The 24,250-nt window shown below is 40.8% G+C and overlaps 1 protein-coding gene across 3 annotated transcripts in view; it reads left to right on the top strand.

Moving 5' to 3' along the window:
* Positions 1 to 2,219: 2,219 nt before the first annotated feature.
* RYK (receptor like tyrosine kinase) overlaps positions 2,220 to 24,250 on the top strand; it is a 90,469-nt gene continuing 68,438 nt past the window's right edge. For 2 of the 3 annotated variants that reach the window (XM_038570928.1, XM_038570927.1), the window contains exon 1: positions 2,220 to 2,457. In XM_038570928.1, the coding sequence (XP_038426856.1) occupies positions 2,220 to 2,457 (238 nt within the window). Of the gene's footprint in view, positions 2,458 to 8,657; positions 8,713 to 24,250 lie in introns of those variants that run through there. The other variant, XM_038570930.1, reaches the window with a different exon arrangement.

The raw sequence follows: 24,250 nt of genomic DNA, 5'->3' as shown, positions 1-24,250 counted from the left end.
GTTTACATCACAGACTACTTCAAGAAGTCACTTGAGATTGCCTTGAAGACAGGAGCTTCCTCTTTTGGAGACTGTGAGCCATTTTGAAGAGTGTGGGAAACACGCCATCCTTTGAGAAAATGCCTCCTGTCGAATTGAGGGCCCTGTTCACATAGCACATTTCCAGCCCCAAGCTCTTCTCGACAGAGTCCCGGTCCCCTAAGAGGTAGCAGCGCCTGCCCCAAGATAAGGATTTTTGACGACCTTTGTGTTTTTATCGTTCTCTTGTGGAGCACGAGAGACTCTCCACTCTCACCCTCTTCTCAGCCTCCTCCTGTAGGATGATGGACACAACTCCCGGGCTGAAGCTTGACAAATCCACGCTAGCCTTTCTCTAAATGGAACAGATCGCTTTTAGTAGAGAAGGAGAAAAAGTTCCAGGACCTCCCGCTGCATCAGTCCCTCTCTCTCTCTTCCCCCACCCTCCCCAGAGGATAAAAATAGCCGCCTCCCGGGCCTCCCTGCAGGAGCAGCAACTGCACACGGAAACCCGGCCTGTCCCGCGAGCAGCTGCGCAGTGAGGCCCGGGCCCGGCTGGCGACCCGGGGTCAGGGCGCGGGCCTGCCCGCAGGGGCGAGGTGACCCGGGCCGGGCAGGGACGCTTGGAAGTCTCAACCGAGACAGGGGGCACCTCGAGCAAGTCTGAGCACGATGGTGGGTGCTCGCAGAAATGCACCCCGAGACCTGGAGCTCCGCGCACGGCTCGTTGGGCAGCCTTCCGAAAAGCCAAGGTGTATCCCCGATTCTTAACCCCTTTAAGGGGCTGGGACTCGCTAGAACATTGAAACGTACGTGACAGCACTTCTCTGTGCGGGCCAAGTGCACCGCGAAAACAGACGCACTCTTCTGCACACCACAGGCTCGCATCCCCGGATGAGGGTTGACGATGGGGACGCAGAACGGTTTTAAGAAATAAAAATTCGTAACGTGTAAGGATAAGGTCACTAAGCTTTGCTGAGCAGGATCTTTTTGGAGAATAAGTGCACGTAGTATTCTATCCATGGGATAGTGACACAGGAAGGTTAATGTGGACCTCCCGATGGTGGGATCAAAGGTGCTTTCTATTTTTCACCATTTTCTCAGTAAGAAGAAACAGGTTTGGCAAACTGATTTTTTTTTTTAAGATTTTATTTATTTATTTATTTATTTATTCATGAGAGGCAGAGACACAGGCAGAGGGAGAAGCAGGCTCCATGCAGGGAGCCCGACGTGGGACTCGATCCCGGGTCTCCAGGGTCACGCCCTGGGCTGAAGGCGGCGTTAAACAGCTGAGCCACCCGGGCTGCCCTGGCAAACTGAATTTAAATAAAATATTAAAAAAGAAAGAAAGAGGGGAGCCACCTGGGTGGCTCAGCGGTTGAGCGCCGGCCTTTGGCCCGGGGCGTGACCCTGGAGGCCCGGGATCCGATCCCATACCGGGCTCCTTGCATGGAGCCTGCTTCTCCCTCTGCCTGTGTCTCTGCCTCTCATGAATAAATAAATAAATAAAGTCTTTAAAAAAATAAAGTAAAAAATAAAAAAGAGAGAAGGAGGGGAAAATAGTTTCCCTTTTGCTCCCGGAGCGGCTGCACGCAGGCAGTCCCTCGGCCCCCGCGGAGCCGGCTCGGGGGCAGCCGCGGCCCGGGCCTGCCGGTCTGGACTGTGTGTCGCGGGGAGCGGGGGTGCTGCAGACAATAGACGTGCAAACATCAGGTTGGTGACAACGAGGGGCGGGGACCGGCTCCTTTCGGAGGGTGCCCGGAGAGCCCCTAGCGCGCGCGGCAGCGCTCGGAAAATCAAAGCGCTCCCCTGCGGGCCCGGCCCCGCCCCGGCCCCGCCCCGGCCCGCCCCGGCCCCGCCCCGAGCGGACGGCGCGTGCGTGCGCGCTCTCGGGGGGCGGCGTGCGCGCGCACGCGCTCGCCCCCGGGCCGCCCCCTCCCGTCCCCTCCGCTCCGCTCCGCTCCGCTCCCCTCCCCTCCCTTCCCCTCCCCCGTGCAGCGGAGGATGCCGCCGAGGAGGAGGCGGCGGCGGCGGCGCGCTCCGGCGGTCTGAAGCGGCGTGCGGCTGCCACGGGCCGGCGGCGCGATGAGCTGGGCGGCCGCCCCCGGCTCGGAGCTGTGAGGGGCTCGGGGCCGGGGGTGGGTGGCGGCGGCGCGGCGGGCGGCCCGCGCTCCTCGGCGGCGGCGGCGGCGGCGGCGGCCATGCGCGGGGCGGCGCGGCAGGGGCGGCGGGGCCGGGGCCGCCTCCCGGGGACCCGCGGCCTCAGGGCCCCGCCGCCGCCGCCGCTGCCGCTGCTGCTCCTGCTGGCGCTGCTGCCGCTGCTCCCCGCGCCCGGCGCCGCCGCCGCCCCGGCCCCGCGGCCTCCCGCGCTGTCGCCCGCGGCCGCGGGGCCCAGCGTGAGCGTCTACCTGAGCGAGGACGAGGTGCGCCGGCTCATCGGTGAGTGGGGCCGCCTGCGTCGCGACGGGCAGGTCGGGCCGACCCCGGGGCTTCCGGCCGCCCGCGGCCCAGTGCAGCCCGCGCCGCCGCCCTGCGGACCCGCCGCGGAGCCCGCGGCCACGCCGTGCCGCCTTCCCCGCGCACAGCCTCCAGCTGCCAGCTTCTCCGCCCCCCGCTTGTCATCCAGGGCCCCGGTCCCGGGCTCCTCCAGGTTTTACGCGGACCAAACCTGCAAGCCCTTTGCCCCAGTGCAGGCCAACGATGCTGTTGCTCTTACTTTCTGGTTATCTTACCTTTCTTTTTTTTTTTTTTTAAGTATTTATTTATTTATTCGTGGTGGACACAGAGAGAGAGGCAGAGACACAGGCAGAGGGAGAAGCAGGCTGCACGCAGAGAGCCCGACGCGGGATTCGATCCCAGGACCCCGGATCAGGCCCCGGGCCGGGCCGAAGGCAGGCGCTCAGCCGCTGAGCACCCCCCCCCCCCCCCCGGGCATCCCGTTATCAATACTTTTTAAAAACGAGATGGGGAGGAGCGAGAGGTTGGAAGGGCACACTACGAGTTCGTGGCAGTCTCCAAACCTTGTGACAGATAAGCATATTTTTTAGATCGTGGGTGAATCTCCGGGTAGCAGACCTGTTAGCGTCGTTCGGTTATCTTTTTGGTTTCTTGTCTTGGATATGTTGGGCCGTGGGCCACCCTCGTATTCTGAATTCCTTGTAGGGAAAGGAGAACTTAGTTTTGGGTCAGTTGGTTGTTCCATTCCACCTAATTAGCTTTGTCGTTTGGGGGATTAATTTGAGAAATAATGGTGTCCTTGTACTGAGACTGGATTCTGGAAATGAGCCCTCAGAGGGAGGTCTGATAAAAATGGCCCCAAATGGGAAGTCTTTGGTAGTTAGGGGTATCTAGACATTCTTGGCGTGTTAGACTTTTGTATGTTGTGACACTAAATATTATTCCTCCTCCTCTGAGTGATGGGAGGGGAAATTATTATTATTATTATTATTATTATTTTTGATCACCCATTATCTATTTTTATTTTTATTTTTTAAGTTTAGAAGACTTTCTTGAAGTCGATTCAGTGTTGAATGGTGTTGCTTTTAGCAGTCTGTTGAGACGTTGTTACATATATGGGTTTCTAGTCTATAATCAAAGGAGAATGCTGTGTTTTTGTAATGTCTTGCCCCTCTTAGTCCCCTTTTCCGTATAGCTGAATTAGCTAAATTTTGTTGAGATGAATTAAAACTGGAAATTAGGTTAGTACTCGGAACATAAAACTAAGGTTTAGGAACGATAATGAATGCTCACAGATAGACTTGTATCTCACGATTATTTTAAAAATATTAATGCATTCTGCATGATTTTAAAGGTTTTTTGGTTAAAAGCTTGTATATGATTTGTGACTTTGTTCATATGTAAGAGTACATGTTAGAAACCTGCCAGGTGGGGGTAGGGGGCTGGGAACAACCAGGCTGACATTGATTGAGTGCCTGCTATTTACCGGCCCCTGCATGTTTTATACGCATCATTTCCTCTCATTTTCTTGTGACCCAGTTAAGTAGATACCATTATTCCCATTTTATTAAAAACATTTTTTTTTTCTTTTAAAGATTTTATTTATTTGACACACAGAGAGAAAGCACCAGCAAGGGGAGCAGCAGAAGGAGAGGAAGAAGTAGGCTCCCCTCTGAGCAGGGAGTCCAATGAGGCGCAGGCCTTCTCCCCAGGAAGGCAGGATCCTGACCTGAGCCCAAAGCAGACGCCTAACCGGCTGAGCCACTCCATTATTCCCATTTTAGAGTTGGAAGAAAGTGAGGCTTTATGTGACTTTCTCAAGGTCACACAATTCATAATCATTAAAGAAAAAAAATTAAACATAGTGTTGACATAGGCCACAAAGTTTTATTAATTGTAATGAAGATATTGTTTACATAGAAGTTTTATTACAGCGTGGTGGAAAAGAAGTCATTACTAATTAATACTTGAAATAATGTGTATGTATCTGTCACCTGACTGAAGAGGATCCAGTTTATGCCAGGAATGGGCTGTTGGGAGGAGGGGAAGGAGGAGTGCCTCACTGATCAACCTCTGGGGCAAGAGAGACCTCCAGTCGTATTTTTTCTAATGCAGAAGGAGTTGACCTGTTACAGTATGTCTTTTTGACTCCCCTTCTTGCCAGATTCAGGGGCATCTCCCTCATCCACTGTACCTTTAAAGTTTCTTGGCTGCTCCTGTTTGGGGAAGAACAAGTGGGTAGGACTCAGATGTCTACCAGGCATCTTGAGTTCTCAGACTGCAGTTTCTCACAGAAACCCTTGCGGTGCTTAAGACTACTTGAAATAATAGTTTGTACTATATTTCTTTTTTTTTTTTAATTTTTTATTTATTTATGATAGTCACAGAGAGAGAGAGAGAGAGAGAGAGAGAGGCAGAGACACACAGGCAGAGGGAGAAGCAGGCTCCATGCACCGGGAGCCCGACGTGGGATTCGATCCCGGGTCTCCAGGATCGCGCCCTGGGCCAAAGGCAGGCGCCAAACCGCTGCACCACCCAGGGATCCCTGTACTATATTTCTGTATCATTGTGGGTTAAATGCCTCTGAAAGCTGACTTGAGAAACTAATCATCATTTTAAAAATATTTCCAAGACCATGAGTTTGGAATTCCTAGTAAGAAAGTTATAAATGAACTTGATAGTGACGGCTTTATAAATTGAACTAATTACACTTGATATGAGAATAAGTTGTTGTTTTAATCCAATTAATATGTGCACACAGCTTAAAAATCAAATGGTGCTAAAAGGCTTAACATAAAACACAGCAGTGTCCTACCCTTGGCCTTTTTATCCTCTAGGTTCTACTTTCCAGTGGAAGCTACCATCTCATACTAGTTCTATTTATTTATTTTCCCATTTTTTACTTTCATATTTTGAAATTAATGTAGAATAAGCATTTGATTTCCTAGTATCATAATTCAGCACTTGCCCTGTTCTCTGGCCCAGTCCCTCAATATAGCTACATAACAATTTTTGGTAAAACCAACAATTAGTATTTACATTATTGCGTATATATGTATTGCTCACTTCTGAGTTAAATAGTGATGCCAGATTATGGGATTTTTCCTGTACTGTTTTGTTTTTACTGGAGCAAATAATTGCCTTCAACCTTTTGATTAGTTTTCATGTATCTATGGCTACGTTCCTTAAATACTCCCAAGAAATCTATTCAGTGCCTTTTGATATTTTTTTTTCTAGGTAGCACAAATCATCTCTCAGTTCCTCTTAGAGACTCCCTACTTGGGAGCCTTCCATCCTCTTGCTCCAGTCTGGACAGTAGGATTGTTTTTCCTGTGATTTCTGTTCCCTTCTCTCTTCCCTTGGAGCCTGTTTCCTGGATCACTTGCTTTCTTTTTCTTGGTTTGCTTCATTTTGCTAAAGGGTATCCTCAGTAGCTTCCTAAAAAGGGATCCATTGGAGGTAAATTATTTGAGGCCTTGTAGTCTGAAGGTGTCTACCCCTACCCTAGATACTTTATGGATGATTTATAAATGCTTATAGATGATTTGCCAACATTTAGAATAGTAGGCTGAAAAAATATTTTTTCCCATAATTTTGATGGCATTTTCACAGTTTCTGGATTTAAGGGTTTCTTTTCTTTTCTTTTCTTTTCTTTTCTTTTCTTTTCTTTTCTTTTCTTTTCTTTTCTTTTCTTTTCTCTTTTCTTTCTTTTCTTTTCTTTTCTTTTCTTTTCTTTTCTTTTCTTTTCTTTTCTTTCTTTCTTGATTTTATTTATTTATTTATTCATGAAAGACACCCGGGGGTGGGGAGGATGTGCAGAGGGGGGGATGTGCAGAGGCAGAGGCAGAGGGAGAAGTAGGCTCCATGCAGGGAGCCTGATGTGGGACTTGATCCTGGGACTGTGGGATCACGCCCTGAGCTGAAGGCAGATAATCTACTGCTAAGCCACCCAGGCATCCTGGATTTAAGAGTTTCAAATAAAAAATCCAAACTCATCTGACTTTTGTTTTTATTTTTGTTTTTATTGAAGCTCAGAGTCTTTTTCTCTGGCATTCTGAATTTTTAAAAAGATTTTTAAATTTTATTTATTTATTTATTTGAGAGAGAGAGCACAGAGGAAGAGGGAGAAGCAAACTCCCCACTCAGCAGAGAACCCAGCAGGACTCAATCCCATGATCTTGAACCTGAGTCAAAGGCAGATGCTTAACTAACTGAGCCACCTGTTTGCCTGTTGTTTATCTTGTTTTAGTAGGCCCTTTGGATCTAGAAAATCATATTCTTTATTTTTATTTTTTTTTTTATTCTTTAGTTTTAAAAAATATCTGTTACTTTGATAATTTCCTACCCTTTGTTTTTTGTTTTTTCTTTCTGAGATATCTATTGGTTTGATTACTATATCTCCTGGAATTGATCTTCAGATACTCTTAACCTATGTTTCTTCTTGTTTATATCTTTGTGTTTGGAGATGGAAAGTGTGTGGGTGGGGATCTTCTTAATTTTGTCTTCTAAGCTTTTATTTTTAAAATTTTAATGATTTTAAGTTACAGAAGCTCTTTTTGTTCTGTCTTCATTTCCATTTATTTTTTTTAATTTTTATTTTTTAAAGATTTTATTTATTTATTCATGAGAGACACAGAGAGACACAGGCAGAGACACAGGCAGAGGAAGAAGCAGGCTCCATGCAGGCAGCCTGATGTGGACTTGATCCCGGGACTCCAGGATCACGCCCTGGGCCAAAGGCAGATGCTTAACTGCTGAGCCACCCAGGCGTTCTACGTTTCCATTTAATTGCATTTTCTGTTCCCATTTTATTCTTTATGGATGTATTATCTTTGAGGTGTGTGTTTATGTATTTTTCATTTTTTTGTATGTTTAATATGTTTTTAATGTTTCTTTGCTTTTTCAAGTGTGCTTGTTAATTTCAGAATTCTTTTTATAGTTTAGATCATAAACATCTGGTGATACTTGGCTGTCTGCAATTAAGAGTGAGATGCTGAAAAGTTGATCAGGAGAGTATTTGTGCTGGTGATCTAGTGACTTCTTTTGAGTACAGGTAGTCTTTTCATTGGGTGTCTACCCCACATGTCAGCACCTTCACATATCCCTTGAGAGCAGTCAGTGTCTGCAGAGAAGATACCTCCAGTAGTCTGCCTCTGGTATGTTCGGTAATACACTGGCTACCTAGGTTTGGGATATCAGGTTGAGGAGGGAGATGAAGGGTGCTACCATTCAAGCTGCAGACTTTGACTTCTTTTGAGAACCAAATTCTCCTTTTGAGAATTGAGAACCACAATTCTCTTGCCTCTGTGGTTCAGTTTCTTCAGAAAAAACTTAGGGTCTCTTGCTGGATCTGAAAGTCCATCTCTTTAGAGGCTCCCCCTTTGTCACTCCTAAGCCTCAGGCAGCCCTTTGGTTGCCTCAGGGTCCTGATGAGAAAAGACCATTTCAATCTATCTCCTCTTTTGGAAAAGTTTGTTGAAATGTCTATTGTGTTGTTGTCTTCTTTCCCTTTCTGTTTGTCTTTGTGGTTTAATGTCTTTGTGATTTCATTAGTATCATTCCCATGAGTTTGGGGGAGGAAATGGGAATAAAGGCTAGGGATCATTCCACACATGTAAATGACATTTAAGTTTGGGCTTTGACTATTGAAGAGCTGTGGATGTGTAACAGGATTTTTTTTTTTTTTTTTTTTTTGGTAATAGTATTTAGAAGAGTAGTAGTTGATACTTTTTAAAATGCTGCTGGCATGGGATCCCTGGGTGGTGCAGCGGTTTGGCGCCTGCCTTTGGCCCAGGGCGCGATCCTGGAGACCTGGGATTGAATCCCACGTCGGGCTCCCGGTGCGTGGAGCCTGCTTCTTCCTCTGCCTATGTCTCTGCCTCTCTCTCTCTGTGACTATCATAAATAAATAAAAATTTTAAAAAAATTAAATGCTGCTGGCATGGAGCAGTCCTTTGCTTCTGGCAGGCACAAAAGTAATTCCTGTTTTAAGTATATATTGTTTCCATTTTATAGTTGAAGAAACAGACTTGGAGGAAGTATGTAACTCACTCAGTTCCTTGATTGTAGGGCATACATTCCTGAGGAAGTCTTATCTGTACAGAGACTCCAAAAGCCTCAGGAAGCTTTACTCTCCATGTGGCATCCCTGTATCCCCCAGTCCAGTGAATGCTCTCATTTACTATTTACTCTTCATAATGGGCTGCAATGTAGACATCCACTTCTGCATTTTCACTGGTAAGGACTTTGATTTGGGGTCCTTTGGGCAGTGAGTAGAGGGTCAGGTCTTGACTCAGTTCTGCCTGAATCCAGAATCCATCTTGCCTCTTTGTTAGCTCTGGAGGAGTTGTGATTAACCAAAAATACTCAAGAAGTAGAATTTGAAAGCCTGCTGCCATGTGTTTGTGCTTTTGACTATTATCTGCATTTTCCTATGTTCTCTCTCTAATTGATCTAATAGTATTGAGTTCCCTGAAAATACAGGGCTTGTGAAACTGTTATATGGCTGGGGGCAGTGCTAGGAGTTTGTTCCTAGCAAAATCCTGAAGGGTAAGGGCTGTGGTATAAACTGGTTATGGCAGCAGTGGTGATAGTGATAGGGACTCTGTAAGGGTCTGGGGTTTTCTAAGAATAGACTGCCTTCTACCAATTAGACATTCACTTTGGGTAGCTTGCTTTTTCTGTTAAAATAAATATCTCTGGAAGATTTAAGCATTGTTCACATTTTATTTGGAATCAGTTGAATACAAGTTGAGATTGATGCTCCTCAAATCAGTCCAGTAAAAAATTTTGAAGCCCAACCAAGTACCATATATTGTAGTAGAAAATGGTGACTCAAAGTTATTAAATTGCTTTTCTGGAGGATCTCAGAATTTCATAGGGGAGACTAACCATTGTATCGAGGACTGTACCACTGAGATAAGAGTCATACTGCTGATTGACATAAGTTATTGTAGGAGTGATTACTTTGGACTTAAGAAAGGAGAAAGAACCTTAGAGAGTTTAGGGAAAGTGTTCCAGGAACGGAGACATTTGAGCCTCATCTGGAGGATGAGTTTGATAAACAGAAAAGAGGAGCAGTTCTTGCCAGGTGAGAAAACAGCATGAAAAGCTATAGGTGTATGGAAGTGGGGTATGAAATCAAGTAGGAAAAACCTAATGTGGCTAAAAATGAGAAAAATTGGCAAAGTCAGGGAATGGTAGGATATAAAGCTGGGAGGTAGGTTGAAATTGGAGTTGGAATTTGAACTTCATCTTGTAGATAATGAGCTGTTGAATTTAGGAGAGGAGAATGCACAAACAGGACTGGGTTATAGAAAAAATGACTTTGGCCCCAATGAAGGGCTTGGAGAAAGACAAGCTGGCTTTGGGATCAACTAGGGTAGTTGCAGGAGTGGGATGGATTTGTGCGAAATGTACAAGGAGTTTGGAAAAGACTTAGCGGAGGAGACCTGACGGTTAAAGAAAAGAGAAGTCGTTCTGGGCTGCTGAACCAAGGGACTCTTTCCATTTGGGAGGTAGTTGAGGAAAAGAAAAATAAGATGAGCCATGTGTTCCTCTCTTTCCTGTTAAACTTTATTTTTTTTTAATTTGTTTTTTGTTTTTTTAAAGACTTATTTATTTACTCATGACACACACACACACAGAGGCAGAGACACAGGCAGAGGGAGAAGCAGGCTCCTTGAAGGGAGCCCGATGCAGGACTCGATCCCGGATCCTGGGATCAGGCCCTGAGCTGAAGGCAGACGTTCAACCGCTGAGCCATCCAGGGATCCCTCCTGTTAAACTTTAGGCCAAGTGCTTGGGGTGGTGGTGGTGAGGAGGGCAGTGACTGTTCTCTCTACTTCTGTGTCTGGCATAACCTGTGAGGTGTAGGGTGCTTGCTGGTGGAGTTGGGTTAGCATCCTGCAGCAAACTCTTAATCCTGGGCATTTTGGGTGGAGTTGGTGGCATTGATGGAGGATTAATTTGAGTCCATGTGTTCTTCATTGGGAGAGCAAGGCTGAGACATTGTGCAATTGTGGGTTTTGAGTTTTTTTTTCCCCCCCCTTCTTCATGCTACACATGTGGGAGAACTCTATCCAATTATGGCTAAACCTGTCCCCTATGAGTCACATCCTGAGTTGACTAGTCAGTTCTGAAGGTGCTGCCTAAAATACTATTTGGATTTTAAGGGTCACTTTAGAAACAAATGAAACATGAGGGTATTTTTTTGAGTGTCCTGAATTGCGAAGTTCCATAGCGTTACTTTTGTGGTTTTAATGCATTTATGCCAGTGTTGTGAAAAAAGTTGCCAGCTATACATACTAAAGCAAAACAAAAAGACTGGGGCATGAAACAGAGCCTTTAGCTACTCTGAACTTATATTACACTTAAAAGTACTTTTTTTTGTGTTATCCTTGTTGATGCAAATCAAGTACGATGTTTTCTGATCAAAATGTTTATTAAACAACTTTCATTTATGTGGGACCTCTTAAGATGTGATGTGCCAAAACAAACGTGTGTGTATTGCTGAGTTACATAATAAATACTTAGTGAATGATTGTTTTTACTATGCCCAGCAAGTGTTACTGCTGAGTGGTAGAGTATTTCTGAAACGTAATGTAATATCATACTTGTTCATAATCTCATGCTTGTTCATAAGGTAAATATGTTATTATGTCTTGTTTATGAATAAATATGTTACTTAAATGTGTGTTTTATAGCAAGAAGTATACTTCTTGCTATATGCCAAGTACTTCACATGTGTTCTTTTTATTTTATCAACTATACAAAGTAGGTGGCATTGACATTTTTTTTTTAATAGATAAAGCTGAGGCTTTGGGAAATTACACAATTCACTGGAGGTCACAGAGATGTCTGGGGCTTTGTGACTCCAAAGTGCATGCTTTCTCTTTGCTGCTTCTGAAGATTAGCAGGTTACTTAGTCTTTATCTAACCAGAATCATCTGAGAGGCTTAAACAAAATATGGATTTCTCCTAGACTTATCCTGAGCAATTTATTTACGAGATCAGAAATGGGGCCCAACTCATGAACTTTTTGAGTGCCATGTTTCATTGATTATAAGATGTAGTTTTCCCATGTTTGAACATCTCTATAAAATTGGAACCATTTTATAATCAATGGTGAGTCATCAGTTAATTGACAGTTTTTTTTTCTTTCTTAGTGGCACAAAAAATAATGTTACAGTTTAGACTAAATGAAATACAGTGTGGTAAAAGGATTGCCACCTTTCCTTTTTTTGAGGGGGGGTACCTGTCAGCTCTCTTTCAGAGATGTAAAATTCACTAATGGTATTTATTATTTGCTTGTGGTAATGGCTGTGTAGTAATGATGGCAGTGAGATATTACCATTAAGTTTACAGACAATAGTAATAGTTTTCAGCTAGGAAGTTGCTGGCAAAAGAAATAATCAGCGGTTAAGGTTGAAATATCAACCTTATTTGTGAAAGTCTTCTGGCCTTTCCCTAGACAAAGACATGGATACTCAGTCTATTAAAGTTTTGCATACTGTGCTGACTTTGACTTTGGGGGCTTTGTAGGGACCTCTGATGAAAGCTTATGATGGTGCATCTTGTGTTCCACAAAAGCTGGCTCTGGAAGGGACATATTACATTCTGTATTTCATCCTGGTAATCCCCGACCTCCTTACATGAATTTTTAAAGATTTGCATATATTAAGATTCACTTTATTGTGTTATATGAATCTTGATGGATGTACAGTGTTAAGTATCCACCATAATATCATATAAAGTAGTTTTATCATCCCCCCAAAATCCCGATTTATTTTAAATAAATTTGCTTTTAAAAATGTATTTATTATGGAGAAATTCAAATATTCAAAAGTAGAATAGTATAATGAGCCTATGTGTACCCATCATCCAGTTTCAACAATGATCAACTAATGGCCAATTTTTTTTTTTGGTCTGTACCTCTCTACACCCCATTCTACTCCTTTGCCCTTACTGCCCTGATTCCCTATTTGGATTATTTGAAGCAAACTCAAACACATAATTTTGTAAGAAAAATTTTAGTATGTACCTCTGAAAGATAGGGACTCTTTAAAAATGTACAGTAACCATTTTTACACCTAAGAAATTAACGGTTCATATGTATCAAATATCTGTATGTTCAGATCTTTTTGATTTATAGATGTTTATATGGAGACTCTTGCCTGCCACCTCTATCCTCTCTTAATCCCCTCCACCCTTCCATGTGTTTAGTTCCTCTGATTGCCAAGCTGTTTTTCACCTTAGGGTCTGCATTTGGTGGTTGCTTTGCCTCACATACTTTGCCCAGATTTTTACATGACTGGAGCCTTCCAAGTCTCAACTTAAAATGTCACACCTCAGAGAGCCTTGCCTTTCTAGGGTTGACCCCCCAGTGCCACTTTGTTCTTATCACCCTGTTTTATTTTAAGCATGTGATACTTTTGTTGTTTCTGTCTCCCTCTATATAAAAGTTTGTTCTGTTTGAGTAGAGACCTTTTATATTATTCCACTCTAGATCTCCAGTACCTAAAACAATATCTAGCATGTAGTAGATGTTCAGTAAAAGTTCAATGAATGAATAAATGAATAAATCATACTCTTTTTAGGGGAGATTCACTATCTTATGCCTTAGGGAGGTCATCATTCTCTTTATCATTTCCCATTACCTGCTGAGTTAGTATCCAAGAAGGGAGTTCGGCTGGACTTACTTATATTTATGAATGGGATTTTTTTTTTAAGATTTTATTTATTCATGAGAGAGAGAGAGAGAGAGAGGCAGACACAGGCCACAGGCAGAGGGAGAAGCAGGCTCTATGCTGGGAACCCAGTGTGGGACTTGATCCCAGGTCTCCAGGATCACGCCCTAGGCTGAAGGCGGTGCTAAACCACCGAGCTAATGAGCTACCCGGGCTGCCCTGAATGGGAGTTTAAATAAATTAGTTTTTAATACCTTATTTTCTTTGAGGTTGCTTAATTTTCCCAAGTCTGTTCCTTGTAGCCCTCTTTCTGGTAAGGTGTCCCCCATGTTGGCTTCCATAGGTCTTACACTCTGACAAACAAATCAGTATTACTATACTCATAACATTCTGTCTTTCCCATATACTGCATTAAGGTCATCCCATGGGTTGACACATAGCAGGCTCCCAGCAGACTGTTGGTCTGCAGGACAGTTGAAAGCTGCAAAGTATTCAAGAGAGCTTCTGGCAAAAGCCTTTTCCAGTTATTAAAAGATGGGAAGTGCAGTTTCTCATCCTTTCTTCTGAAATGCTTGAGCTACTGTTAGTTCTATCCAGTGCATTTTTTCATTCTACATTTCATTGTACATTCTACATTTCAACTACACAATGTAGTTTTCACCTCTGGAAATTTGATTTGGGTCTCTTTATATCTTCCATGTCTCTATTTAACTTTTGACCGTGTGAAGTATAGTTCTAATAGTTGTTTAAACATTCTCATCTGCTAATTCTAACATCTGTGCTGGTTCTGAATTGATTTCAATTAATTTATCATCTATTTATTTATTTATTTTCCTTCCTTCCTTCCTTCCTTCCTTCCTTCCTTCCTTCCTTCCTTCCTTCCTTCCTTCCTTCCTTCCTTCCTTATTTTAGCATGCCTGATAGGGTTTGAGTGGATGGCAGGCACTGTGAATTTTACTCTGGTGGTACTGAATATTTTTGTATTCTTGGGTTTTGTTCTGAGACTCAGTTGAGTTACCTGGCAACAGTTTGACCCTTCTGATCTTGCTTTTTGGATTTGTTAGATAGGACAGGAGCAATGCTCAGTGTAGGGCTAATTATTCTCCTAGTACTGAGTTAAGAACCTTTTGTGTACTTTTCTCTGGTGACCTGTGTGAATCATGAGGTTTTCATGTCTGGCTAGTGGGAATAGTGGTGATATTCCAGATCCTACACAAGTAGAATTGTATATTTTATCCTTTCTCTGTCCTTGTGCAGCTCCTTTATCCATACTGTGAAAGACTGGAGGGCAACTGTTACATGCAGATCTTGGAGGTTTTCTGTGCTTTCTCCTCTCTGGTACTTCATCCCACTTACTCTAGCTGTCTTTGTCTGTCTGAACTCTCATATTTTGTATGGTTCTTGGTGATCTCAGACACGAGAGTTAGTCTGGTCTATCTTGTCTAGAAGTGGAAATAGGGATTATCTTTTTTATTATTTGCATCTTTATGATTGTATCTATTCTAATTTAAATCATTTGTCAAAGGAGAATTTAGTTCAATTTAAAGAAAAAAGTTTTATTTTTTAAGATTTTATTTATTTATTCATGAGAGACACAGAGAGAGAGGCAGAAACATAGGCAGAGGGAGAAGCAGGCTCCCTGTGGGGAGCAGATGTGGGACTGGATCCAAGGACCCCGGGATTACGGGATTACAACCTGAGTTGAACGCAGATGCTCAACCACTGAGCCACCCAGGCGTCCCTAAAGAAAAAAGTTTTAGTTTGTATATGTGTGCATGCACATGTACACAAATGTGGGAATATAGTAGATAACATGGTATAGGACAGTACTGAATTCTGCATTTTTGAGTTTTAATTCCATTTTATGATATATGTGTTTATTAATGTGTTGGTTTCTTCATATATAAGACAAGATGCTTTTCAACTACGACAGGGTATCTTTTATCACGGTCGATATGATGTATATGAAAATGTTACATAATCTTCAAAACAACTTAGTTATTGGTGGGAGAGTTGCATGTTTTTGGATGAAAACTAAAATCATAGAAAGTTTGAAAGACAGGTCACTTAGATATTAACCTGGTTGATTGATCATCTTTATTAGCAACACTTAACTCATACTTCAAAGAGTTCTTTATTGAATGTTTACTAGGCCTTATTTTAGGGGCTTAATATATTTTAATAAATTAGATAATATTTTAATAAAATGGATAAATATCTCTCCCCTCATGGTTCTGAGTTCTAGCAAAGAGCTAAATGGCTTGCCTGAGAAGAGAATTTATATAGTTTTGGAACTGGACTTCAGATTAGGACTTTGCAGTGCCAGTTGCTGGCAGGAAGAAGTGATGTTTGTGAGTTCTTCATTATGCTTTCCTGGACATAACAGTCAATGCTAAGTTACTAGTGGCATCCATGGCTGGCTGAGATCAGAGATCATGTTCCTATTAGGAGTTGGCTATGAAGTTGAATGGTGATCATGTCAAATGGTAATTTATTCCATCTTTATTACAGAGCTGTACCTGCAATGCATGTTTGAGCTAGTCAGATTATCTTATTTAAATAGGACAGGAACTAATGACATTATTTTCCAGAGTATCTTTTGACCAGCTACTGGAGCATTGTAGTACTATGGCACCTCATGTTTCATATGTTATGCTATAGTGCTAGAGATTATGGGTTGTCACTTATTTTCCTTGGATAAGATTTGGGAAGAATTTTACGATCTCTGCAGTTGTGGCACAAATCACATCTTTGGGAGAATTCTTTTATGGATTTTGTTTTAGATGACAAGTATGTTAATTAGACCTGAAATCTTGTTCCTCTATTTCAGTGTCTAGCTCTCTTTATAATTTCTTATTCATCTACTGTAGTATTTTCAGATGGGGAAGGTGATAGTCCATCATTTGAGTCACCCACTTGAAATCAAAAGTGACCTTACTCTACCTTTGATTCTACACAGGTGATATCATCAAAGGTAGTAGAGAGATAAACCTGAGCACAGTATTTATGATGGATAGCTTTGGGTTTCCATTTTCAGGAATCACAGAATTACAGTGAAAGCTACTTTCTGAAAGTAATCTCTAAAGGATAGGGGAGGAGAGATGCTTAGTAAATGGATCTTTGCACCCTGTAGCTTCATGATGTGTTATAAATCAGTGGCAACAAATAGCCACTTCAGGGGATTGTTTTTAGGTAAACTGTTGATTTTGACCACATTGTCATGTTTTCTTCCCGAAGTGGCAAAATAAGGAAAGGTGCTCTGTGATTGCAGATGCCTGGCTTTTCCTTGGGAGGACCAGGAGATTCCCTTCCTTGAAGTTGACCACTTAGCTACCTCTTAGGGACGGAGAGGATGGGTCTGCTTTCCTTTCCTTCAAGCAGGCCAGTTTTAGGTAGGAGATGTGGGAGCAGCCTGGAGGAAGGGAATGGAGGGAGGGGGCATATTTACACTGTCTTCTGTTGTCCAATAAGCATATTGTTTTCTCTTCAAAGCTCACTTTTATTCTTTTTATACTCACTGTGTATCATATTATATGCTCTCAGCTGTGTTCTATGGAGATGCTTAAGGTTGCAGGAGAAAGATTGGAGAAAAATGATGAATTGGTAGAGCATTACATGAAAAATCTTATTTAATCTGTAAGATTATGGTTTTAACCATTATAGAGATTGAGGATTTATATGCTTTTTCTTTTGTAATTATGAGGAAAGGATTCTCCTTTCCTATAGTCTAATATTTGTAAATTCATTGTCTTATAATGTAGTTAAATATTAGGTCTCAGCCAATTTTCTAGTTAAAATTTGACTATAGTTAGATTTATTAGATCTTGATGGACAAATTATTTTATTGTATCTATTTCCACTGACTAGTTTCTATAAACTAGGAATATTTGGAATATGATCTTACTTATTTTTTTTTAGAATTGATTAAAATGTATTTAGTGGTTTTATACCTAGTAAGTGATGTTGGCTTTTTTCCTCTGGCTCATGTACTGGACTGTACTCAGAACTTAAATTATCTTGACTAAATTTTTTACTTAAGTTTTGACTAGCGGGATCCCTGGGTGGTGCAGCGGTTTGGCGCCTGCCTTTGGCCCAGGGCACGATCCTGGAGACCCGGGATCGAATCCCACATCAGGCTCCCGGTGCATGGAGCCTGCTTCTCCCTCTGCCTGTGTCTCTGCCTCTCTCTCTCTCTCTCTCTCTGACTATCATAAGTAAATAAAAATTTAAAAAAAAAAAAAAAAAAAAAAAAAAAAAAGTTTTGACTAGCATTTAGAAACTGGATGATATCATAGAATATAATAGAGGTTTGGCTGACATTTGGAAATCATAGATGATATCATAGAATAATAGAATTTTGTGGCTGGGGAGGGACATTAACATCATCTGGTTTAGCTCTCTTGCTTTATAGTTGAGAAAATTGATGCCTAGAGAAAGTGGTTAAATAATTGATTCCCAAAGTTCACTCAGTTACTTATTAGCAAAAACTCTGCTTTAATTCTGTTTCCACAACATTACTTTTGTTTTCCTCCCTTAACTGATTCCTGATGTTTTCTTTAAAATATCATTTCCCAGGACACCTGGGTGGCTCAGTGGTTGAGCATCTGCCTTGGACTCGGGTTGTGATACCGGGGTCCTGGGATCCAGTCCCTGCATCTGACTCTCTGCAGGGAGCCTGCTTCTCTCTCTGCCTCTGTCTCTGCCTCTCTCTGTGTCTCTTATAAATAAATTAAAAAAAATCATTTCCCTTAAAATTCATCTTTGATGTAGTTGATTTTTATCAACAGGCTGCCATTCATGCATCTAATATTTGAGTAGCTACAAATATTCGAAGACCCCAGTCCTGCTTGTGAGGTGTACACAGTACTGGGGAGTACAAATGCATGAACAGTTCTCTGGAATGTATTTTTTTTTTAAGATTTTATTTATTTATTCATCAGAGACACACAGAGAGAGGCAGAGACACAGGCAGAGGAAGAAGCAGGCTCCATGCAGGGAGCCCGACGTGGGACTTGATTCCGGGTCTCCAGGATCACGCCCTGGGCTGAAGGAGGCGCTAAACCGCTGAGCCACCAGAGCTGCCCCGGAATGTATTTTGTTAAGTGCTATAAAGGTAGCTCTAGGGAAGCCTGGGTTGGCTCAGTGGTTGAGCATCTGCCTTCCGCCCAGGGCGTGATCCCAGGGTCCTGGGATCGAGTCCCACATCAGGCTCCCTCCAGGAAGCCTGCTTCTCCCTCTACCTATGTCTCTGCCTCTCTCTGTGTGTCTCCCATGAATTTTTTTTTTTTAAAGGTAGCTCTTTTTATAAAAGGAGATGGTTTGCTCATTGGCACTATTCAACTGTTGTTGTGGCCTTGAGAAACCAATTGTTAACCTTTAAAATTATTTGGAAAATTTTTTGAACTAGTGAATTATTTGAACATGAGCTAGACAGGGCAGATCATGTAGGACATAGGCCTTGATTAAAGTTTGAATTTAAGATTATATAGGGAAAAATTAAATTTTCTTGATGGGAGTTGAGAGTTTTGAGGAACAACTTTGGTTTCTTGGCTTGGAATTTAGTTTGTTTAAAAATAAAGTTTTGGACAAATGCCATAATTTCTAATAAGAGCAACATTCCTACTTTGCTGGAGTTGATAATGAAAAATTAAGTCTGGTTATTGTATCGAAAAACTGAAATATTTTTCGTTTTTTGTTAGAATAGAAAAGTTATACTTATTCAGATAACAAAATACCGCCTCTTTGGTTGATGGCTGTTTACTCTTGCTCCTATTTGCCTTCTAGCAGGGCCCCTTTACCCCTCTACTCACTCTACTTTGTCTGGTCTATCCTCTTTTCTGCTGGCCCTTTCACTTTATCTTGTGGAGCTCCAGTTCAGTTTTGAGGTCTCTTCTGACTCTTTTCATAGTCTCTTTATCTTTTCAGCTTAACTAAGACCTGGTTTTCTTTTGTAAGTGATAGTTTCCTCATAATTCTTTCCAGTCACTGAAAGCCAATTTTATTATACACCCTCCCCATTTATGGGGCAGAGGCTAGCTCTTTTTCTTTCCTTTTTAAGAAATAATAATTTGTTGAGGTGAAATCCATGTAACATAAAACTAACCACTTTAAAGTGAACAATTCAGTGACATTTAGTACATGTGCAATATTGTGCAACCACCACTTTTCATTCCAAAACATTTCCATTACTCCAGAGTAAAGACTCCTTACCCATTAAGCACTCTTCTCCCCACCCTCCTGCCCCCGTCAACAACCAATTTGTATTCTATCTCTCTAGATTTATTTATTCTGAATATTTCATATAAATGGAATCCTACAATGTGAAACTTTTGTGTCTGGCTTGTTTTATTTAGCATAATGTACTTCATTCCTTTCTGTGGCTGAATAATATTCCATTCTATATATGTATCAAAATTTATTTATCCATTTATCTGTTGATGGACATTTGGGCTGTTTTCACATTTATACTATTATGAATAGTGCTCTGTGAATGTGTGTGAGTGTACTTGATTGAGTGTCTTCAATTTTGGATGTATACCTAGAAGTGGTATTGTGAGTTATATGGTAGGTTCTATGTTTAACCTTTTTCTTTTAAGTTAGCTCTACGCCCAACATGGGTCTTGAGCTCACAACTCCAAGATCAAGAGTTGCATATTCTACCAACTGAGTCAGCCAGGTGCCTCCATGTTTAACTTTTTGAGGAACCACCAAATTATTTTTCACAGTGGCTGAATCATTTTGCATTTCTATCAGCAATGTATGTAAGTTCCAATTCTCTACATCTTTGCTAACACTTTCTTTTTTCTTTTTTTTAATTAAAGCTGTCCTAGTAGGTGTGAAATGATACCTCATTGGGGTTTTGGTTTGCATTTCCCTAATAACTAACTAATGATGTCAAACATATTTTTATATGTTTGTTGGCCAATTTTTATATCTTTAAAGAAATATCTACTCAAGTCCTTTGCTATTTTTGTATTGTCCTTTTGTTATTGCGTTGTAAGTCCTTTATATGTTATGGATACTAGACCTTTATCAGACACATAATTTGCAATATTTTCCTTCATTCTGTAGGTTATCTTCATCTTCTTGATAATATCTTTTGATGCACAGAAGTTCTAAATTTTTATGAAGTCTAGTTTGCTTCTGTTGCTCATGCTTTTAGTGACATATCTAAGAATCCATTGACAAATTCAAGATCATAAAGATTTTCCCCATGTTTTAGTCTAAAAGTGTTATAGTTTTAGGTCTTATATTTAGGTTGCTGATCTATTTTGAATTTCTTTTATATATGGTATGAGGTAGGGGTTTAATTTCATTCTTTTGTATATGGTTATCTAGTTGTCCCAGAATAATTTGTTGAAAAGGCTACGCTTTCCTCGTTAAATGGTCTTGGCATCTTTGTTAAAAATTAGTTGGCTAGAAAAATAGGTTTATTTCTGGATTCTCAGTTCTATTCCGTGGGTCTACATGTCTGTTGATACCATACTGTTTTGGTTTCTGTGGGTATGTGGTGAGTTTTGAAATCAGGAATTGTGAATTCTTCGACTATGTTCTTCATCAAGATAGTTTTGACTGTCAGGAGCTATATGTGTGATTCTGTATTAATTTGAGAATCTGCTTTTCTATTTCTGAAAAAAAGAATTTTAATAGAGTTTGTACTGGTAGATCCATTTGGGTAGTATTACCACCTTAACAATAGTGAGTCTTCCAATCCATGAAAATGGGATGACTTACCATTTATTCAGATCTAATTTGTCTCAGCAATGTTTTATAGTTTTTGTTGTTAAGCCTTTGTTTAAATTTATTGTAAAGTATTTCATTCTTTTGGATGCTATTGTGAATGGAATTGTTTTCTTAATTTCCTTTTTGGATTGTTATTAAGGCACCAGTTTTATCATGCATTACATCCTTCTTTTTCTATTTTTGATTGTTTTGCCCCAAGACCGTGACGCCACATCTTCCTTTTGATTCAGCGACAGAAAGGAATGATATTTACTTACCTTAGGGTTGTTGGACTCCCCTGCCCTCTATAAGATGATCCTTCATAACTTCAAACCTTGACTTGTTTTTATTTCCCTCTCTTTATCCCTGGATATTAAAACCTGCTGTGACTTTCTTCTCAACTATTACTCCTTTGTACGAGCTGGTATTCTAGTTCCCAGCTCTCTTTTCCAAATAAGGTGCTCATAGAAATGGCCACTTTAGACTTGGTCCTCTTAGCTCTTGGAACTTTTCTCACCAGGGCACACCAACCTTCTTTCTCAGTCACTTCCTTGTACTGAAACCAGGCTGTTTCTTCGTCTCTTAAAGAGTTACATAGTTTCTGGCTTGTTGTAGACTGGCTCAATAAAGTATTACTAAATAGATTGCTTCCCTCATTGCCTATCTAACCATTCCTCATTGCCCACCTTACCTCTATGGAACCTACCACATTACTTGCAGACAATGATAACTCTTGTTATCTGCTACCCCTGCTTTGAGACTGCATTTAATTGCTTTGTCATATTGACACACTAATAATAGCGATTAGAAAAGAGTGTATTATCTAGATTGCATCTTCATTTGTCTTTTTCTTAATTTTTTTTTTTTTTTTTTTTGTGAGCGTATGATGGGCAAGGAAAGAGAAAGAGTATATTCAAAAATAATGCATGATATTCTTGGGGCATCTGGGTGGCTCAGTTGGTTAAGCTTTTGCCTTTGGCTCAGGTCATGATCTTGGAGCCCTGTGTTGGGCTGCCTGCTCAGTGGGGAGTCTGCTTCTCCCTCTCCCTTTACCCCTTCCCTTGCTTGTGCTTCCTCTTTCTCTGTCTCTGGAATAAATAAGTAAAATCTTTTTTTAAAAAATATTTTATTTATTTATTTATTCATGAGAGACACACAGAGAGAGACAGAGAGACAGAGACACAGGCAGAGGGAGAAGCAGGCTCCATGCAGGGAGCCTGATGTGGGACTCGATCCTGAGACCCCAGGACCACACCCTGGGCCAAAGGCAGGTGCTAAACTGCTGAGCCACCCAGGGATCCCCAGTAAGTAAAATCTTAAAAAAAAAAAAAAAAAAAAGCATGATATTTACCACAGATTTTATCTTTTCCAAAAAATCAGCTTGTTGAAACTACTTTTTATCTTATTAATTTTATTTTCTGATTATGTGGGTAAAAATTTGTTTAGGTTATTTGGAAAGGATATAAGACCATAAAGAAGAAAAGTATACATTATTTAACCAAGTATTGGTAATTTTTGGTAAATAACTTTACAGTATTTTTTACATGTTCTCATATTTTTTTAATGTAATTGAAGTCTTACAAAATAGGAATATAGATAACTTTTTGAGGTAGATAATACTTCAAAATTTGTAGTGTTAAGTTTTCCCTCCCTCCCTGCTTCCTTCCATTGGCCACCCTGTGGTCAGAAGGTAGCCTGCACATTTTCTACTTTAAGAAATTGATTGTGCTTTCGTTATGGCTGATCACTTTTTGTAACTCTCTTACAAATGCTTTGAAAGAATTGAATTTCCTATAAAGTGCTGTCTTTTTTTTTTTTTTTTAAAGTGCTGTCTTGATGTGTCAATATGTCTATCATATTAATCATAGCTACATATATGTAAATTATGTACTCTACATGCTAATATCAGTCATAGACTAATAGTTCCATACCATGATTATACTTAACATTGGGTTCTCTCCATATTTCTAATATTTGGGGATGATTGTGCTTCCATTGGATTCTCTTTGTATTTCTAATATTTGAGGGTTTTTGGATTCTTGATATTTTTTTAAAAATTTTTATTTATTTATGATAGTCACAGAGAGAGAGAGAGAGAGAGAGGCAGAGGGAGAAGCAGGCTCCATGCACCGGGAGCCCGATGTGGGATTCGATCCCGGGTCTCCAGGATCGCGCCCTGGGCCAAAGGCAGGCGCCAAACCGCTGCGCCACCCAGGGATCCCTGATTCTTGACATTTTGATTTAGAGCTGTAAAGATTCAAGATTATAATACTCTCATCATGAGGTATATATCTTCCCAGTATACAAAGCTTCTTTATCGCCTGTTAAAAATAAAACTATTATTAATGTCTCAGAATATTTTGGAGTAATTTTGCAGGGAAGAATACATAATTGGTATATTTTCTGAAGCCTTCTGAGAATCTCATGTCTTTACATATGATTAGAATTTGTTTGGGATTAGAATTTCCTGGCCTGCTTGCTATTCCCTTGAAAAATATTGCTTTATTGCATTCCCTGTCGTCTTCAGAATTTCCCGTATTATTGTCATTCAGATGGTGAGCCTGTGAGTATTCCAAGAATTGTCTTCTCATTTCAGCCCCATTGTTACCGGGGTTGTATGTGAAAATTCTTTGATCTTCTCTTTCCAGTTCTTAGTGCTTTGCCAAGTTTTACTTTTTGGTGTACCTGGATATTTGTAAGGGAAAGAGGAAGGTGTTTTAGTCAGTGATAATTTATCATTACTAGTGTTAATACTGGTGTATCAGAGATTTATCCTTGCCAATGTGGTTTTTGTTGAATTTCATTGCTTGAGGGCCTTCTCGCTCTTACTAACCTTCATGGATTACTTTAGGCAGTTACTAGATTTTTGTTCAGTAAATTGCTGCAGATATATATGTATTTCTTTAAACATGTTTTTGAAAACCAGTTTTTTTTTTCCGGTTTAACTTTCATAGGAAATTTAATAAAAAGAATAAAAGCATGCATAAAAATAATCCATAATCCATAATTTATGATCAACCACTATTAATATTTGTTGATATTTCCTTTCTTTTCTGAGAAATGGAGCACACACATCATGTATATACTTAAATATTTAACTTTAGTTCACTGAACATTTATCAAATACTTCTTACATTGAGGATGTATTCTAGGTGCCAGACACTGTTATAAAAATTTGCTGTATATAGTTTGTATCTTGCCTGTTTTTATTTTATGTTACAGTCTAAGCAAAACCCAGTTTATTAAAATTTATTTGTAACAACTCTATTCATGACTTTGTAGTCTTTTCCAGTGTTTTTTTTAGTTACTAAAACCTGTTCTCAAAAGGGGACCTCAGTATATCACATAGATGAATTGGGAGAGAT

The sequence above is a fragment of the Canis lupus genome, chromosome 23, assembly GCF_011100685.1.
Source record: "Canis lupus familiaris isolate Mischka breed German Shepherd chromosome 23, alternate assembly UU_Cfam_GSD_1.0, whole genome shotgun sequence".
In the NCBI taxonomy this organism is placed as follows: Eukaryota; Metazoa; Chordata; class Mammalia; order Carnivora; family Canidae; genus Canis; species Canis lupus.
The sequence above is the reverse complement of the archived record's forward strand: the minus strand, read 5'-3'. Positions and strand labels throughout refer to the sequence as shown.